The sequence below is a fragment of the Aplidium turbinatum genome, chromosome 1 (genome assembly GCF_918807975.1).
Source record: "Aplidium turbinatum chromosome 1, kaAplTurb1.1, whole genome shotgun sequence".
Taxonomy (NCBI): Eukaryota; Metazoa; Chordata; class Ascidiacea; order Aplousobranchia; family Polyclinidae; genus Aplidium; species Aplidium turbinatum.
Window position 1 is genome coordinate 1,282,894 of NC_137472.1, and position 18,733 is coordinate 1,301,626.

At 39.3% G+C, this 18,733-nt stretch overlaps 1 protein-coding gene across 1 annotated transcript in view; it reads right to left on the reverse strand.

The window, feature by feature from the left end:
• Positions 1 to 18,733, reverse strand: part of LOC145779630 (uncharacterized) — a 134,162-nt gene that overhangs the window by 54,424 nt on the left and 61,005 nt on the right. Inside the window, exons 19-30 of the mRNA XM_082591268.1 lie at positions 12,661 to 12,804; positions 12,178 to 12,264; positions 11,816 to 11,988; positions 11,576 to 11,713; positions 10,915 to 11,045; positions 10,754 to 10,838; positions 10,576 to 10,669; positions 9,532 to 9,675; positions 7,985 to 8,104; positions 7,672 to 7,791; positions 1,077 to 1,205; positions 271 to 405 (exon numbers count right to left, since the gene is read on the reverse strand). Coding sequence (XP_082447394.1) covers positions 271 to 405; positions 1,077 to 1,205; positions 7,672 to 7,791; positions 7,985 to 8,104; positions 9,532 to 9,675; positions 10,576 to 10,669; positions 10,754 to 10,838; positions 10,915 to 11,045; positions 11,576 to 11,713; positions 11,816 to 11,988; positions 12,178 to 12,264; positions 12,661 to 12,804 — 1,500 coding nt within the window. The remainder of the gene's footprint in view (positions 1 to 270; positions 406 to 1,076; positions 1,206 to 7,671; positions 7,792 to 7,984; positions 8,105 to 9,531; positions 9,676 to 10,575; positions 10,670 to 10,753; positions 10,839 to 10,914; positions 11,046 to 11,575; positions 11,714 to 11,815; positions 11,989 to 12,177; positions 12,265 to 12,660; positions 12,805 to 18,733) is intronic.

The following is an 18,733-nucleotide window of genomic DNA, read 5'->3' on the forward strand; positions in this document are numbered from 1 at the left end:
TTACAAACTGTTCAATATCAGTTAGGTCTCTTTAATTCTATCGTTTGGTTTGTTTTCTATCACATGTTGTTTACGTATTGAAAACTTTTACATTAAAAACTGCATCATAATTATGCAGCAGTAGTACTGTAACTTAAACTAAGCAGGAAAACCACGTCGAAACTGCTAAGTGGTTAAAACTTGTCTTAAATTGGCTATTCTTGCAATGAAAATAGATAATAGAAAGTATGTTTTTTCACATAGCTTACGAAAGGAAGACCAAAGACTAACCAACACAAGTATCAGCTATGCCTTTTCTTCGGTAGCCAGATGGACAGAGACATGTGTAGTAGCCTACGACATTCTTGCATGTCATTCCCTTCGCCGTACAATCGTTGAGAGAATCAGATAGACATTCGTCGATATCTAAACAAAAAAGGAAATCTTGAAAAGCTAGTTATGTACAAGTACATGCAAACATAATCAACATCGAATAGCCTAAGTAAGAACTAGGAAAAGTTTTCGCAACTTTTGCAATTTTTATAGCTTCCCACAGCTGCCTAAATGTGCAAAACTTTCGGAGTAGGCTATAATGTGTTCAACCTTTTTACAAATTTTACAGTTTTTGCAGTTTTTGAATGTAACTTTTACCACAAATTTTATCAAGTATTTTGTAAAATAAAAAAGTGTTATTTGAAAAACGTACTATAAAAATATCTTAGTGTTTCATATCACTGATGCAGACTGAATAACGACCTAAAAACAATTGTTGAAATGACCCAACAAACATCAGTCCATACCAAATTGTTGACCTGCCCAGGAATTTTATGGACTGTGAAACGATGTTTTAGCATGCCAGACAAATTGTTGAAAAAAATCGCCATTTTTTTCTTGAATGTTTGGAAATATTTAGTATCATACTTAGTTTAAGCGAATTTCTATCATTTAAAATGAGTGTGACTAAATGCAACTTTTTATTGCAGATTTTGTTGCAAATAAATGCAAATTTCTCAAGATTTTACTGCAACAAAAATTTGTCCAAAAAATCATTTAAGAAACAAACTCTCAAAATTGGTTAATTCAACAGCACCAGTTACCTTCACACATGCGACCGTCTGAACGCAGTTGGAATCCTTGTGGGCATGCGCAATAGAAACTTCCCTCAGTATTTTCACATCGGAAACTGCAATGATTCAAACCTAGGTCGTCCCTGCACTCGTCAATATCTGCGTACAAACGAAAAAATATGTTGATTTTGCGTTGCCAATATAAATATGCAGCAACACGGTATATGTGACCTCATACTCGGCCGGGGAGCAACTTTCTAAAACAGTGGTTTCCAACCTGGGGTTCGCGGACCCCTTGGGGGTCCGTGAGAAAGCATTTGGGGGTCCGTGATTACCTTGATGAATTTTGGAAAAAAAAACTTTGTTCTATATGCACGGATGGAGCACCAGCTATGCTCGGGATCAAATCCGGATTTGCTGCTTTAGTAAAAAACGAAGCTCCTCGCGTGGTTGTTACCCATTGCTTCTTGAACAGGTAGCCTACGCCTTAGCAGCAAAAACTTCACTAGCAAGTCAAAGAAATTCTGACGAATTGCGTGAAAGTCGTTACTTTCATCAAAAGCAGAGCTGCAAACCACCGTACTTTTAAAGCGCTCTGTCAAGAAGTAGGGTCAGATTACGGAGTACTTTTGTATCATTCTGAGGTACGTTGGTGTCGTGTGTTTCTGAGCACGGCGCTCTGTCCCTCAAGCTTGTTACTCAGTTAATTATTGCCTTGTTTTCTACACGCCTTGGTTCTACGTTTTCTTCATTCGTTCATTCATTCAGTTCTGTTGTTGCAGCATTGTGTACGTTCGGAAGCAGTTATTTATGTATCCTTTTATTTGCAGATGTAGTTGCTTTCTATTTTATTAAAGCCTTTGCAAGGTTGTTGTACAAGTTAATTAAGTTTACTTCAATTTAATAAAATAGTAGCTATGCATAAGTTCATGCAACCCCAAGTGTTTGGGGTCGACACAAACTCCCCGGAAGCCTCAAGAAAGTGGCAACATTGGAAGCGGACGTTTCGAAACTACATCGCAAGGATTGAGGGTGCTGATGCGCAAGCGAAGCTCGACATCCTAGTAAATTTACTAGAATCACATGTGTATGCGCACATCAGTGAAAGTGACACTTACGATAACGCCATTGCTCAGTTGGACACCCTCTACAATAAACCAATCAACGAAATTTTTGCGCGACACCGGCTTAACACATGCAGGCAAAAAGTGGACGAACCCCTGGAAAGTTTTCTTCAAAGACTAAAACAGCTCAGTGCTGACTGCAACTTTAGTGCAGTTTCTGCAGCTCAAAACAAAGAAGCAGCCATTCGGGACGCCTTTATTGCGGGAATTACTTCAAGTTACATCCGACAAAGACTTCTTGAAGACAATGTCTTGGAACTACAAAGAGTCTTTGAAAAAGCTCGGTCGGTTTATGATGCCCAACGTAATGCCGAAGCGTACGTTATGCCCCCTGGCGGCGAAGCTTTGAATGATCCTCTAGCTGTGTGCGAGTCACGTTCTTGGGATTCCCAATCCAGCAACAAAACGCCACCTCGCAAAAGCGACTGCCTTGCAATAGAGCAGAAAAAATGCTTCTTTTGTGGCAGAAGACTTCATCCCAGAGACAAATGTCCTGCCAAAGAACAGATTTGCTACAAATGTAACAAAAAAGGCCACTTCGCTAACGTGTGCCGTTCGACGAGCAGTAACGCAACCGCTGCATGTCAATCAACAAGCTTGGCAGCTCTCACATCGATGTCTAAATCAGATCAAAACGTAAACGTATCCATTGAGATCAATGGAAAACTAGCTAAATGCCTTATTGACACGGGCGCCCAAAACAACCACATAAGCCATGAATTCAGTAATCGCGCTAACTTGAAAGTAAGCTATAGTGACGAGCAGCATGTGGATTTAGCTGTAAAAGGCTCATCAGTGAAACCTCGAGGCTCCTGCTTTGCAACTCTACAACTCCTGGATCGCGATTATGCTGATGTGAAATTCAATGTCATGGACGGACTACTCTGGGACGTAATTCTTGGACGTGAGTTTTTACAACAGCATAAATGCGTAAATTTTAACTTTGGAGGATCTGAACAACCTTTGAACCTTGGGGCCTTAAAACCTTTGAGGAGCCCAATGCCAGTACGTTTATTTGAGCATATGACAGGAGACTGTTGCCCAATTGCTTCCAAATCACGTCGATATTCTAAAGCTGATCAAAGTTTTATTAAGAATCAAGTCGCTCAACTCTTGCGTGATGATGTTATTGAACCAAGCACGTCACCATGGCGTGCTCAATTGGTAATTGTAAAAAATGAAAACCATAAAAAACGCATGTGCGTGGACTACAGTCAAACAGTAAACAAATTTACTTTGCTCGATGCCTACCCGATTCCGAACATGCAAAGCATTATAGATAATGTTTCTCAGTACAAATGGTTTTCTACTCTGGATCTACGCAGCGCTTATCACCAAGTTCCCTTGCTGCCTGAAGAACAAGAGTACACCGCCTTTGAAGCCAACGGACAGCTGTATCACTTTAAAAGGATTCCGTTTGGCCTTAAGAATGCAGTGCCTTGTTTTCAACGAGTTATCAATGGAATCATTTCGAAATATGCTTGCAAAGGAACATTTGCCTATCTTGATGACGTTACGGTGTGTGGTGAGACGCGCGAGGAGCACGATAAAAATCTTCAAGTTTTCCTGGGTGCTGCAAAAGACTGTAATCTAACGTTTAATGAAGACAAATGTAGTTTTTGCGTAGAAACAATAACATTGTTAGGATATCGCATCTCGAAAGGTGTGGTTGAACCAGATCCTGAAAGAGTAAAACCAGTTATTGAAATGCCTGTTCCTAACACTGCTAAAGAACTTCAGCGCGTGGTAGGCATGTTTGCTTACTATGCGCAGTGGATCCCTCAGTACTCGGAAAAAATTAAACCTCTGGTTTTGTCAAAAACTTTTCCACTTGACAAGCAAGCAATACAAGCTCTCTCCACGTTGAAAAAAGATTTGAGCATTGCTACTCTTGGGACAGTAAATGAACAACTCCCGTTTGTGCTTGAAACCGACGCATCCGACAACGCAGTATCAGCAACGCTGAATCAGCAAGGACGCCCTGTAGCTTTATTTTCGAGGATGCTAAACAAGAGCGAAATTCGATATTCCAGCGTAGAAAAGGAAGCTTTAGCGATCGTCGAAGCAGTACGAAAATGGAAGCATTTCCTAAGTGGTCGTCATTTCACGGTTGTGACGGATCAAAGGTCAGTTTCATTGATGTACTCAAGCACAAATCATAACAAAATTAAAAACAATAAAGTGCAACGATGGCGCATGGAACTAAATGAGTTCAATTTTGACATTGTTTACCGCTCTGGGAAATATAACTCCGCTCCCGATGCACTGTCCAGAGCATACATTGCTACGATGCATAATAATGTGCTACACGATATTCATGTATCTTTATGCCATCCTGGTATAACTCGTTTGCTTCATTTTGTTCGAACTAAAAATCTACCTTATTCTGTCGACGACGTTCGGAAAACGGTGCAAAACTGCAGCGTATGTGCAGAAATCAAACCTAACTTTTATAAACCACCTAATGCGCATCTTGTTAAAGCTACCCAGCCGTTTGAGCGACTGAGTTTAGATTTCAAAGGCCCTATGCCGTCTGTGTCCAAGAACAAATACATGTTAACAGTTGTGGACGAATTTTCTCGTTTTCCTTTCGCGTTTCCTTGTGCAAGTACTGATGCGCGAACTGTTATTTCTTGTTTAAACCAATTGTTTGCGTTGTTTGGTATGCCTGCGTATGTACACTCCGATAGGGGCTCGGCTTTCATGTCCAAAGAACTATCATCGTATCTTAATAGTCATGGTGTTGCATGCAGTAGGACGTCTGTCTATAATGCTCCTGGAAACGGACAATGTGAAAGGTATAATGGAATAATTTGGTCTGCAGTGAAATCAGCATTAAAGTCTCGTAAACTTGACATGTCGCGCTGGGAAAGCGTGCTATCCGACGCTTTGCATTCTATCCGCTCTTTGCTTTGCACCGCTACAAATGAAACGCCTCACGAAAGGTTATTTGTGTATAAACGTCGATCGTCATTTGGAGTTTCTATGCCGACATGGTTATCAACACCAAATAAAGTGTTTCTACGGCGTCATGTTCGTTTGTCAAAGTATGATCCTGTTGTTGACGAAGTAGAGCTCATGCATGCCACCCCTAACTATGCTCGTGTTCGTTTTCCTTCTGGCAGAGAAACAACGGTCTCTCTCAAAGATATTGCACCATTGGGACAATCGGATGAACCTGTTTTACCGGTTGACCAGGATGTTCCAGTCGAAGCAAACTTAATACGTTTGCCTCCTCCAGTGGCGAATGGTGAAGCTATTGCTCTACCCAATGGATTTGTAAATAATGACGTGACTTCAACATCACCGAATGTAAATTTAAGTGTGCGTAGTGACGATGGCGACATTGTACAACGTGAAACTACTGATCACTCTATGTCATCGTCTTCGCCCACCACTGATACAACACACTTACGCAGATCTACTCGTATTCGTCGTTCGGTTGATCGTTATGGTGCAGTGCCATATTTTTAGCAGTCTGCTTTGATTTCATGTAAAATCACGCTTGCTGTCCAAGTTACGCTTATGAACTATATTTTGCGTGGTTGTGCTATATATAATGCAATTTTGAGAGGGGGAGAATGTCGTGTGTTTCTGAGCACGGCGCTCTGTCCCTCAAGCTTGTTACTCAGTTAATTATTGCCTTGTTTTCTACACGCCTTGGTTCTACGTTTTCTTCATTCGTTCATTCATTCAGTTCTGTTGTTGTAGCATTATGTACGTTCGGAAGCAGTTATTTATGTATCCTTTTATTTGCAGATGTAGTTGCTTTCTATTTTATTAAAGCCTTTGCAAGGTTGTTGTACAAGTGAATTAAGTTTACTTCAGTTGGTTAACTTCAAAACGACTGCAGAAGCTAAAAAATGAGGTATCAACTCTTTTGAAAGCAAAAGAAAGTCCCCTCTCAAAATTGTTCGAGAGTAAAAGTTTTCTATACGGCATGGCCTACTTAGCCGATATTTTCAGTCATATTAACAATGTTAATCGTGGCATTCAAGGACCAGGTGTGACAATAATTGATGCAGCTGAAAAGCTGAAAGCATTTTTACTTAGCCAAGTTGCCGGTTTGGAAACGCAGATTGGAAGCAGGTAATTACGCTAACTTTCCAATGTTAGAAGATCTTATCTTAATGGATGAAATTCAAAGAGAATGTAGCCTACTCTTTTGATCTCTATGAGAGAAAAATTTTGCGCACACTTGGAAACCCTGCAAATCTCATTTCAACGTTATTTTAATTTAGAACACCTGCCGAACGAAGTTGAAACAGGGATTCGAAATGCTTTTCTTTTTGAATTAAACAACATTAGCGCTGACGATCTCAGTAAAGATGACCTAATTGATTTGAGATCAAAAGAGTTATTACGCATTGAGTTTCATTCAAAAACTGTGGAAGAATTTCGGTGCTCACAACTGCAAACCTACCCATTCTTGGCAAAGCAAGCGATTATTGTTTTGTTACCATTCATAACCAGTTAACCACTTAATCTTTGCGAGGCAGGATTCTCAGCTCTTGTTACAATAAAAACAACATCGAAATCGCTTGGACGTTGAAGATGACATGCGTGTTGCATTGTCAAAAACTCAACCGCAGGTCAGTCGTTTAGTTCAGGAAAGGCAACAACGACCATCTCATTAAATTTGCTTACGTTGAAAAAGTCTCGGCATGGCACTTTGGGTCACCTTAATATTCAAACACTGCTGACATTTCTAGAACAATCCATTCATTTTCTTATTTGAGCAACTGTTTAACCTAATATTTGCCGCAGGAGTCACAGCGGCAATGCAATATGACACAGTACAGTAGTTGTGTAGCATAAGAATTATTACAATAGTCATTAGTACTGTGATTGAACTGACTCGTATGAAAATAAATTTCTTTGCAATAGTCAATAGTATGTTAATTGAGTTTCAGGCAAAATTTAGGTAGGGGTCCGCAGAATTAATAATTTGTCTAAAGGGGTCCGTGACAGCAAAAAGGTTGGGAACCACTGTTCTAAAAGGTACCATTAAAAAATCCCCTTTGAGCAACAAAGGAAAAAGGCAAATAATAGCTAACATAACTCGTCGGTTTGCAACTGGCTAACTTGGCGTGGAGTGTTAGGGCGGTGGTAGTCACTAGTCATCGCATTGACGTGGATTTGATTCCCACCACTGATATGCTCTTTGTTCTTCCGCAATTACCAAACAAAGTGACGAAGGGGATTTTTTAATGGTACCTTTTCGAAATTTGCGGCCGGGGAAAGGAAAACAAGATTCTTATTATATTTGGCCTACGAGATTAACTAGAACAAGTCGGTTACCTTTTTTGATTTCAGCTTTTTTTCTGTCAACAATTACACTCACTCAATAATTTATTACACTTTGGAAAGAAACAGTATTTTCAGCACCTAGATTGGTCGATTGTCGAACCAGGATCATATGATTGGAAGCCAAGCATCTCAATAATCTCACTCTTGCAATTACAAGACAATGATGTAAAAGCATGGCGCTTTGAACTCACCAAGACAAACGATCGATGGCCCATTGTAGAAACCGACCTCGCATTCGCATTCAAAATTTCCTTCTGTGTTTTCGCAGGTACCTCTGCCACAAGCATGAATCGCGTCGCATTCATTCACGTCTAAATTATCAATTTGAATAAAAATGATGTAATCAAAATTATTCTTAAAAATTCCTTGATGAAATCATTCCTACAATACACTACCACAACATTTAATCATTTTGAAATCAAAACGTAAATTATAGTTTACTGTAAAGTCTGGTAACATACCTTTATAAAAATCTATAGCTAAACATACCAACAAATTACGTACCGATACATTCGCGGCCGCTTTCATCCAGTGTGAAACCAGTCATGCAAATGCACCTAAAGCTCGCAGCCACGTTCATACACTTCCCATTCACACAAGGATTGTCTCGGCATTCGTTGATGTCTAAACAAGGACAAAAAATTAGTTGATAAAAACAGATGTATAGAAAATCAACATTATATGTCATTGAAAGATATTAATAAATGTAAATCTTCCAAAAATTGTTACATACAGTAAATGCTCTCTGCAAATCTGACGCTCTTGTCAAATCATCGTATTTCAAATGCGCCATTCGCGGCTTACTCGTTCACAATTCCCCGCAACAGCATTATCTGTTAACAGGGTTATTGTGATAGAAACAAACCAAACGATAGAATTAAAGAGACCTAACTGATATTGAACAGTTTGTAGAACCCTATGTAGCAAGCGATTTCACCTATTGAGATCTCTCGCCAAACCCGAATAGCTAAGATAAGACGGTGCGGCTTTCTTAGGCAATTGGGTCGCTAATCTTCTCGTCTGCAGGTGCCAAACGAAATGCTCTCAAATAATTTCTATTAACTTCCAACGTTTCCACTCAAAAAGACAGTACGCTTCCAATAGACAAGTTCGATATAAACTACGCATCAAATTGAGATTGCTATTTAGACAAAGAAAGAGAGAGGGAGAGATTTCGAGTAGTTGTGGCAAACACCTACAACAAGCTTAAATCTGAAAGATAGAACGAAACTATTACTGGTTATATTCGTGCCATAAATGAAACTGCACTAAAAGTACGAATACACGCTCTAGGCTCATGTCAAGCTACTAAACTAGTCAAATAAATTGAACGATGGATAAGCGCGTTCGACTGGATAATTGTGCGCTTAGAAAGCAGTGGCCCATATCTTCACTAAATACATAGAAGTTACGTTGAACAACAAAGCGAAGACATCATAGCGAGAGAGAAAGTCGCTGTCTTATCATGACTCCATATGATTCCTATCGAGAGTTTTACGCCGCCACTCTGGCATCAAATGTATGAGATCTAAACATGACGTTGTCAAGACGAATATTTACGCAATATCTACGTAACGTTAAAATCAGAGAGAAAGCATTATAACCGGCCCGAACCGACGATGTGTTTGTAACACAGTTTGTAAAAGTGTATGTTAAAGTGTAGGCCCTCAAATTATTTTTAATTTCATTACAACGTCATTTGTTAATCCCAACTAAACCACACAACCGTAAGCATAAAGTGAAAGTTGGAAATAAATAAATAGAAAAGTAATAATGCAGATACAATATTCGTTTTGTCAAGTTTCGTGATGCGAAAAAAATTAATAACGCCGTGAATACAATAATTGCTAGGAAATTAATTGCCATAGATGAGCACAAGATAAGTTTATTTTTATATTGAGACGACTATTATTTCTCTTTCTTTAACACCTGAGGAGTTAGGATCATGTCAAGAAGATTAGAAAGTGCCCATGTCATTACATATTCAGTAATTAGTCAGCGATTTAAGGGGCTCTTGAAAAAATGTCAAACCTGCATCGTCTTCACCTTACCTGGCTGGTCACATTGACCTTCTGTGATGGTGATGTCATCAATTGCAATGTCACCATGGTAATCATTGCCTCTCACTCCCTCGATAACAACCTGAAAGGAATCGGCTGAGGCCATTGTTGTTCTACCGAGCAGCCATTCGTTTCCTAGGTGTCAAAGTTATCTGTTAGTGTTGGTTAGTTTATGTCTGCCAGTCTCCAAGATTAGAGGTGAAACTTTAACAACTCTTTTATGGAGATTTTTGCTTTGGAATCCCAAGATTTTTCGTGATCAGCAATGCAACGTCAATATGCAATGAAATAAACAAACCGTGTTAATTTCGTTTGTGTCTGCAAGGAGCGGAGGTTATAATGAGATGCTACTGGGAATTGTGGAAATTTTTATTATCAGACTGAGAAAGCTTCTTTGGAAGCTTAATCGTAGTAGGTTAGTTTGTTGTTGAAGTTTTGTTTTATGCAAATTATTCCATCCAATAGGTGATGCTACATAGAGAGCTCTCCTTGAAGCGTACATCGCAAGAGTCGAACCGCCTCCGCTCGATCTTGCCGTTTTTCCTTCACGTTGTTGAGAAAAGTTAATCCACTGAGCTGTTCGGACGTTGAAGTGCACCAGCACTAGGGATTGTAGATCATAGGGATGCGAAACTTCATCCGCTTTTGGCTTATCCGCAACACTAGAAGGGTTACGTTTTTTTATAATTTACAAAATATTTTACTTTTTATGGGTTATATAAGAAGAGTGAAGTTGGTTTTAAAGTAATTTAAGGTTTTTAGTTGAAAGCAAGCCAGCAGTAAAGCGTAAAAAAATGTCAAATTGGCAATTGACCCTTCTAATGTTGAAGGAACAACGGAGTTGCGCGTCCCGCAATGTACCGTCCCTAACCAACACATGTGCCTGCAAGGACACGCGATGGCTTATCCTTCACGGATGTATCCCCTACTTATGGTAAATTTTGATGAATAAACGTAACAAAGTTATTAGATTAACTCATTCATGGTTGCCTTTTGGGTCCGTGTAGGATAAAAGTCTACAGATGAGATATTCACCTTGAGGTCCCGACTTGCTCCAGATAGGTGTCGCGAGATTTGTCGGACTACTGTCTTCGCGAACATAGACATTCAAAGTACCAATGTCCACTCCCTGAAAACCATTCACAACAACCAGAAAACGTATTAACTATTGCTATCGATGTGTTTCACAAAATTCATCTGATCATCGACTCACGTGCATATGGTAGTAGAATTGCAAGCATTGTGCAGTAGTGGGATTGAAAGTTTGTGACGACAGACGAGTGACATCTCCAAAAGCTCTGTATGCATGAAGTGGTTAATTATAAAATCACTTAAAACCACCAAAAACTTTCGAAAGACATTTCACAAACACACCTTGGAGTAGAAGATTCCAGATATAAATAGAAACCAACCGCTGTTCCGTACGTGTGGTCAGCAATCGGCCCAGTATCGGCCGATGAACTTTCACCACTAAGTCGTTCCCAGTCAAAGTCGTCATCACTGTCCTATTCGTACACGTCATAAATTGGCCTGGTTTTAAGTTATTTCTACATTTCATTTTATGTGACAATGATTTATGGTAAGCCTCTTGAAAGTTAAGAACAATATTTTCACATAAAAATGCTCCTAAACTGAGGGTTGAGAATTAAAATAAAGTTCAACCAGCCTCATGTTTAAAAAGAATATATATTTCGCTACATAGTAATGAGCATCTTCAGTTCTTATTCAAATAATTGATTCTATTTGAATAAGAACTGAAGATGCTCATTACTATGTAGCGAAATATATATTCTTTTTAAACATGAGGCTGGTTGAACTTTATTTTAATTCTCAACTTATTTCGATGTGATCAAGTCCATCGCTTCTTGCTGACGGCGTGCCAGGGTTAGGTCTCGGTGTCTCAGATGACATTCATTTAAACTGAGGGTTTATTTAATTTGCAAGAAAATGCAACAATGAATATCAAAGGTATTCTACTGTATAGTAGATGATTTACAAAATTATTAAGGTGCAAAACCCTCTCTGCAAATGATACCTGTGTGAAGCCGCACATGTCAAGACTTTCGAATCCACATTGCACCAGCGGTTTCGGGCAAGGTTCGTTCCAAATTGTGACGTCGTCGATGGCAGTGTCCGCGTGAAAATCCAGACCACGAACAGCTTCAAAAGCCAACTGTGAATGTAAAAGAAACAACAACTCCAGCTGTTCACTACTCGGACAAAGTGTTTGCTGTGAACATTGAGCAATGAGCATTGAGCAGCTATCGTCACTCACCCTGAATGGATAATCAGAATCAACTGTCACTTTTGCTTTTTTCCATTGGTTACCATGGTTGCCTGTGTCACTCCAAACCTTCTTGCCAGAGAGACCATCAGCCCGTTGCACCAAAACGTTTAAATCACCGGTTCCAGCGCCGAACATGTGGTAGTAAAAATCCAAGCAATGGCCTGAAATGTGTCAATGGCGCTTTATACAAATTGCATGATGAATCAGACCATTTTGAAAGAACAGCAAAGCTTTCATCAACCGTTAATGCGTTTCGTTTAAATTTTTATCTGCTGATGATTATTGTATCAAACAATAATTGAAAACATAAAGAAATTGTGACATTTATTGTCCAGAGAATAAGAACTCACCCACAGTCGGTTCTAAAAGCGGTGATAGCAAGCGGGCTACATCTCCACTTTGCCGGGGTCGGGATGCTTCTATGAACATGTAGAATCCTACGACGAATTGGTCGGATCAATATAATAAAATAAAATTGGTAACAGAATAATTGTTAGCATTATTTGGATGCATTTTTTTTATAGCAAAAAAACATAATTGAAGTTTTCATTTTATTGAAAAAATTGTAAAAACATTATTGAAGTCTTCATTTTATTAAAAAATATTGTTCATCATTTACTGCCATTTCAGGATAACAATGAAAAATTCCCTGATGTTATTGCTCAATGTTTACAAATTGATGGCACAATGAACTTACAATGCTCAACCCTGTTGTTTTGTTGGTTCTTGCCTGTCTTTGGTACAAGAAAGAAAACTCTCTCCCGAAACTACATAGAGATGTGTCTGTTAAAGTTACATTCAAATTAATTGTGTTAAATTCTAATGTTACCTACCAATCCTTGTTCCTCTTGTATGGTCACGTGATGGCCCGGTTTCAGAAGAAGGTGTGGAACCATTGTTTCGAGTCCAATTAAAGTCGGCTGTAGGATCGTTCAAGAAATTGAAAATGCCATCCACGTCGAAGTCGCAATGCCAAACTGAAGTGTGAGGTTCAATTACAGTATTGTCTCAACGTTAGTACAACAATTTGAACAATAACTAATGTAATAATTTATTATAAGCTGTTCCTTCAAAGAATCATTTTTTTAAGCGTTTCTTGTTTAAACTAAGCTTTATAAACTGTTTTGCTGAGTAATGAAATCCTTACATGTCGCTCAAAAAGGCACCAGTACGACACCTCTCAAGAGCTTGCGGCTGCATCTTTGGCAGAACTCTAAATAGCAATAATAGCATGCTTGAAGCTGGGTACGAAAGTTCGCTTCCTTGCCTTCTCGTCAGCTTAATCTAAATCCTTAACAACTGGACGTAAGCCTACATAGGACAAGAAAACTTTGAAGTGAAACACTTGTTACCTCTTCGAACGTTTTGCAGTTGATGTAAAGTTGTAACTATATGAGACAAAACTTGAAGATGTACAACTTCGAGTTATTAGAACCACTATCTTAATTGATGTGGTTTAGTAAACAAAAATTGAAGATGAGATAAAGTATTGTAAAATCAGACTTTTAGGGAAAAAAAGCTATTGATTTGTTTTCTTAGTGATTGCTTTCTGTAATATGTTGATCACCCATTTGAGGAAGTGTCATAGTACCAGATCGCCTTTTCCGGTTAGTTTTTCCCACTTTTGATTCTAAAATCAATGTTTACAATTTTTTTAGATACATGCTACAACCTCCTAAAATGATAACTCTGATAACTGCTTCGATAATGTTAACATGTTAACAAACGTTTAACAGTTTTTGAAGCCATATTCATTTCTCGTGTGAACCAGTCATGCAGTAAACGTAAGATTTTATATCGATCGTGACTTTTTATAGAATTTACTACTTCACGAGTCGCAACTATGCTACATACTACATAGTAGGGAGGGCCGTGGGAAACAGATCGCTTAGCAACTCGAGTTTCTTAGGAGGTTCGTCGAGAAAACGGCGAAATCGTAAACCATTTTTTAATTGAACGCCAGGAAGATGGTGCACAACCAGGGGCGAGTGTAACTGATTGGGGGCCCAGAGTACTCTTATATCGGGGGCCCGTGCAAAAATTGTTTTGCGCCCAGAGCGCGAAATACTTTGCAAGGTAACTTGAAAGTCACCCACATCGTTGCTAATGCCTTTGCGCCTAGCTCAATCCCACCTTGTGACCAAAAATTAACATTGAAAGAAAAAGGAGGCATCTTGCAGAGATTTCAAAGGCTGAGAGAAAATAATTATAATAACACAAAATCACATTTTTTCACGTCATAGGGCCCTTCAAAAGGGGGCCCGGGGCAACTGCACCCTCTGTCCCCCTAAATCCGGGCCTGTGCACAACACAGTCCAACTAATCAGTAAATAACCCCATTTCAGGGATATTACCTCCACCAGTGTTGATGTTCCCCGAAATTGTGCCCTAGTAAAAGAAGAAAATCATGAAGAATGAGGGCACCGGAGATTACAAGAAGGAAATGGAGCTGCACGAATTGGCGGAAGCAGTGGCCACCATGATAACAAGTATCTTCGATTTCGCCATGTGGCGATCATTACGCGTGAGGAAGTGATCAAGACGATTCTGAAGGAATGGGCCATAGTTAAGATGAATAATAAAATCCCCACGGCGAGAAAGAAGGCTGAATGGAAAACTTCATTGAAGGCCAGTCTTTGCCTCCACACTCTTGTCAACGTCGTTGACTACAAATTGCTGCACTCACGCGAAGTTGATTTCGTTATGGACCAACGTGGAGCACGCATTGGTTTCACTGGAAGCGTCAATTGGGAGGCGGGGAAATCTGAAAAGAGGGACGAGCAGAAGGAGCAACTGCTTCCGAAAGAGAAGCGAGAAAATGAGCGGAAGAACGCGAAGAATGTACTCACGACTCGGATGGAGACAGTACAGAAGAAACTCCCAGAAGGCGCTTCCATTCAGAGTGCTCCAATCGGCAGAGAAGAACTCGAAGAAGAGCAGGAGCGATGTATTTCGATCTGCATCAAGTTGCGCGTGAGGCGGAATGGTATAGAATCCCGAGTCGAGCAGCAGCTGCCCTCGCAACCGCAACATTACTGGACACAAAAGATGATTTCAATCCGATGATGGTAGTCGACAAAAACAAGCTCGTTCGTGCACAAAAACGGCTCCATTTAGAGACGAATCACTTCACGCCCAGTTCGCTCGGCACAATAGTTGAAGGCCTTTACTTTGACGACAGAAAGGATAAAACCCTTACATTGAATGGCATATAACTGGCTATCGTCAAAAATGCCCACTACATGATGCTGAAATACCCAGGATCAAGGGCGTTCAACTGGGAACAACATTGCCAAAGGATGTAGGCTGCTCTGGAAGTCAAGGAAACTGACTTGAAAGGCATTCAGGTCATTGGCTGCGACGGAACTGCCGTCAATTAAGTATTCAGTATCATTGAGCAAAGTATCAGGGGTGGGGTACAATGATCGATTTGCCAAATTCTCATCAATTGTTACTGTAGTTTACAGTGGTGTATCTGGAGGTTTGATCTTGACCCTTTTTTGAGATAAGAGTGTGTTTGGAAACCTAAAAATACAAAATTGCAGGCTACGCCAGCACCTTGAAATGTTTCAGGGTTGTAACCCTAATTTGAAGATCCTGGATATGCTCCATGTAGCTTACACATATACAGAGCAGTGTACTCTATTACTAATGAAATTTCACAAAACATTAATCTGGATGCAGTCCGATGTTGCATTTGACTTTGAATTTGAATTTGTTACAACTTTTCCGTCCAGTCTAGTCATATCTAGAACTTGTTTTTAGTGCAACTTCTTCTCTTTTTTGTACACTTGGAGCAGCCTGCAGTGCAATAACAACTTGAGTGGTGAATTCAAGCAAGGCTAGTTTGTTGTCCACATAATTCCACAGCAATCATAATTTGATTAAGATAGCATTGAGACAAAACCTAAAAAGTGGCCAGTACCACTTTATACAATGATTCAAACGAACATGCTTTTCAGTGGGCTACTAGTACTGTTAAATAACACTTTGCCAAAAAATTTGAACATTTGGAAACACTAAAATTTAACACACCCTCTTCTTGGGAAGTGTTTGACACCCCATACTTTTAAAAACCTCTGACTTTATGGAATAAATCCTGATGTGGCAATGTCTTTTCAAGTTGTTAAGGAGATCTACCTCCGGTTGTTTAGTTGTATAACTTTATGAAATTTGGTTGGGGTACAGTCACCTGCTTCCTCTCAGACCTCTACCAGCGTTTGCATGTAACAACAACAAAGGTAGCAAGACTTTATATTGGTAATAAGGGATCGATGACTGCTATTGTTTCATTACACAAGTGTAACATCACCATTTTTATCTTCAACAAATGAATGTCTACTCAAATTTTTTGAGGGACAGATCGTCCAATGGCACCTTTACTATGCAATCACTCCCTGTAGTGCTCCTTGCAAAGAAATTTTTCTTTGTGAGAGTATCCGTAAGTAGAAATGATGTAAAATACTCGTAGTTAAAATAGTTAAAGTAGTTAAAATACTCATGTATCTACATAAACTGAGAGGAACAAGGCCAAAACAGAAGCTTTCTGTTACACATGTTTCCACTGGCTTTCCAATAATTGGTCCCGACCAATTGTTATCGACCATGAGTTGTTCATACTGCACTTTCATAACTTAATTTTTGTCCATTCAAAGTTGTTTGTTGTCCAAATCAGTCTTGGTCTGTCTTTATTTCTTTTACCGTCTATCTTCCCTTCTATTAATGATCTTTGTAACGAGTGTTGCCTTATTGTGTGTCCGAAATACTTCTATTTTCTTCTTTTGACCATTTTTAAGAGAATTTTTTTGAATTGACTTTGGATAATATTTCATCGTTAGTGATCTTTTGTTTCCATAAAATTTTAACATTTCCCTGTATGTCCAGAGCTCGAAGGCATCGATGAGTTTCTCCACTTTTGTGATACTGTCCAAGTTTCAGAAATGTATAAAAGGATTGACCAGACATAGCACTTTAATATCCTTTGGCAAATTGATAAATTTAAACTTTGATTGATTAACCCTATCTGTAGCGACACGGGGCTTTATGAAGACGCACCACTCTAGTAGTGAAATATTTCTCAGAAGGAAATATGCTAGAAATGTGAAATTTCATGACTTTTAGTTTTTATTCTTTGCGAATTTTCTAAACCTACACTGGTCAGTTTTCTACCTTCCTGACCTTCACAAAAAGCATTTCGTCTCAGGTGGCTAGACATTTTCGTGCAATGCTAGATATATATGATTTAATGCAAGTGCAATATAAATGTTAGTGCAATTACTTTGAAATGTAAAAACGCCCAAAAAGAGGGCGAGGTTAAGGTGGGCCGGTAAGCGAGGTTGAAGTTGAAGGTGGCACACTTGACGTGGTAGCTGACTTTTGCTACCTTGGTGATACCATGTCTTCTGGAGGGGGGTGTGAGCATGCGGCTATAACGTGGTGCAAGTCAGCCTGGAAAAATTTTAGAGAACTCCTCCCTATCCTCACAATCAAGCAACTTCCTGCTGCAACCAGAGTTCAAGTTTACTCCAGTTGTGTGAGGAGTGTCATGCTCTATGGCTCTGAAACGTGGGCTACTTTAGCAAGCACCGTTGATCGCCTACAACGTAATGACAGAGATATGGTAAGATGAATCTGCCTAGTCAAGCCTGAAGATAACATCCAGTTTGAGACTCTTCTATCAAAGCTCAAAATAAAAGACATCAGTTAAATCCTCTAATTAGGCAAACTGAGATGGCTTGGTCACGTTGAGCGCAGCTCATGCTGGATCTCACAGGTCAGATGTGTCAACATCGCAGCACAGCGGGGTCAAGGTAGACCAAAACCTTCTTGGGAAAAACTTTTAAAACATGACCTTGTAGCCCTGAACATGGACTTTGCCAACCCAATAAATCGCGAGATGTGGAGGGGAAGACTTCGTTCTCGTTCTCGACAGACAAACAGGCTACACCGTCGACATGAGGATTAATTCATGGCCTGAATAATCAAAATTGGTTGAGGATGATGATGAATATAGCCGACCAAGTAATTCTACATCGCACCACTTTCTAAAAGCTATTCCCTGCAATAAAAGACGTCGTTGCAGACAAATCACAGCCAAACGCGCTTTCTTTGTGGGATGTGTGACGTTCCTCTTCATCAGCATTGCAATGAATTGTACAGTACCACAAAAACAGGCAATAATCCAAAGTAGATGTGTTCAATCACATTTTGTTTTATTGAGTGCATTTTTTGTGTACTTTTATTACTCGTATGTTTTTATGCCACATGATTTCGTTGTTTGCAATTGTGAATAGAAAACTAAGTTTTCGCACTTGACTAAAATATGGTCTTAGATTTTTATATGTTCAGAGGAAAAAAAGAAAACAGTCAAAAGAGAGACGCAGAAGACGCAAAGGGAAAGGAGTCGTAACACTCGATTAGTCAAACAATTAAAAAACATTTTATCGCTTAACCGCTGACGTTGCGTTTCTGAAACGCCTCAGATTTTGTACAAACAAATAAAAAAATTTCCATTTTTTTTACAAATTATCTAAACTGGAAGGGTGCTACTAACATATCAGAAAATGAAAAAAAATTAACTTCTAGAAATAGGTGCGGCTTTTAATGGGTTAAGAAAAATGTTCTGTAAGCATGCTTGCAGATTCAATGTAACGAGACAATTCGGGGGCACAACACAAACATAGAAGATCTTATAAACAAAGGTACATATGCTTCCCATTTGTTTCTACAACTTTTAAAGGCCTTCATTTCAAGAATGCACTGTCACAACTGAACAACTGCGGGATCTGCATTGTGTATTTACTTATATAAACAATAATTGCTGTTGTTTGAGCTTATATAATTGTGCGGGTGATGGGTAATGTTTGTTGCTATGTCAGGCACAAAACTTCTACTTTTGAAAAAGTA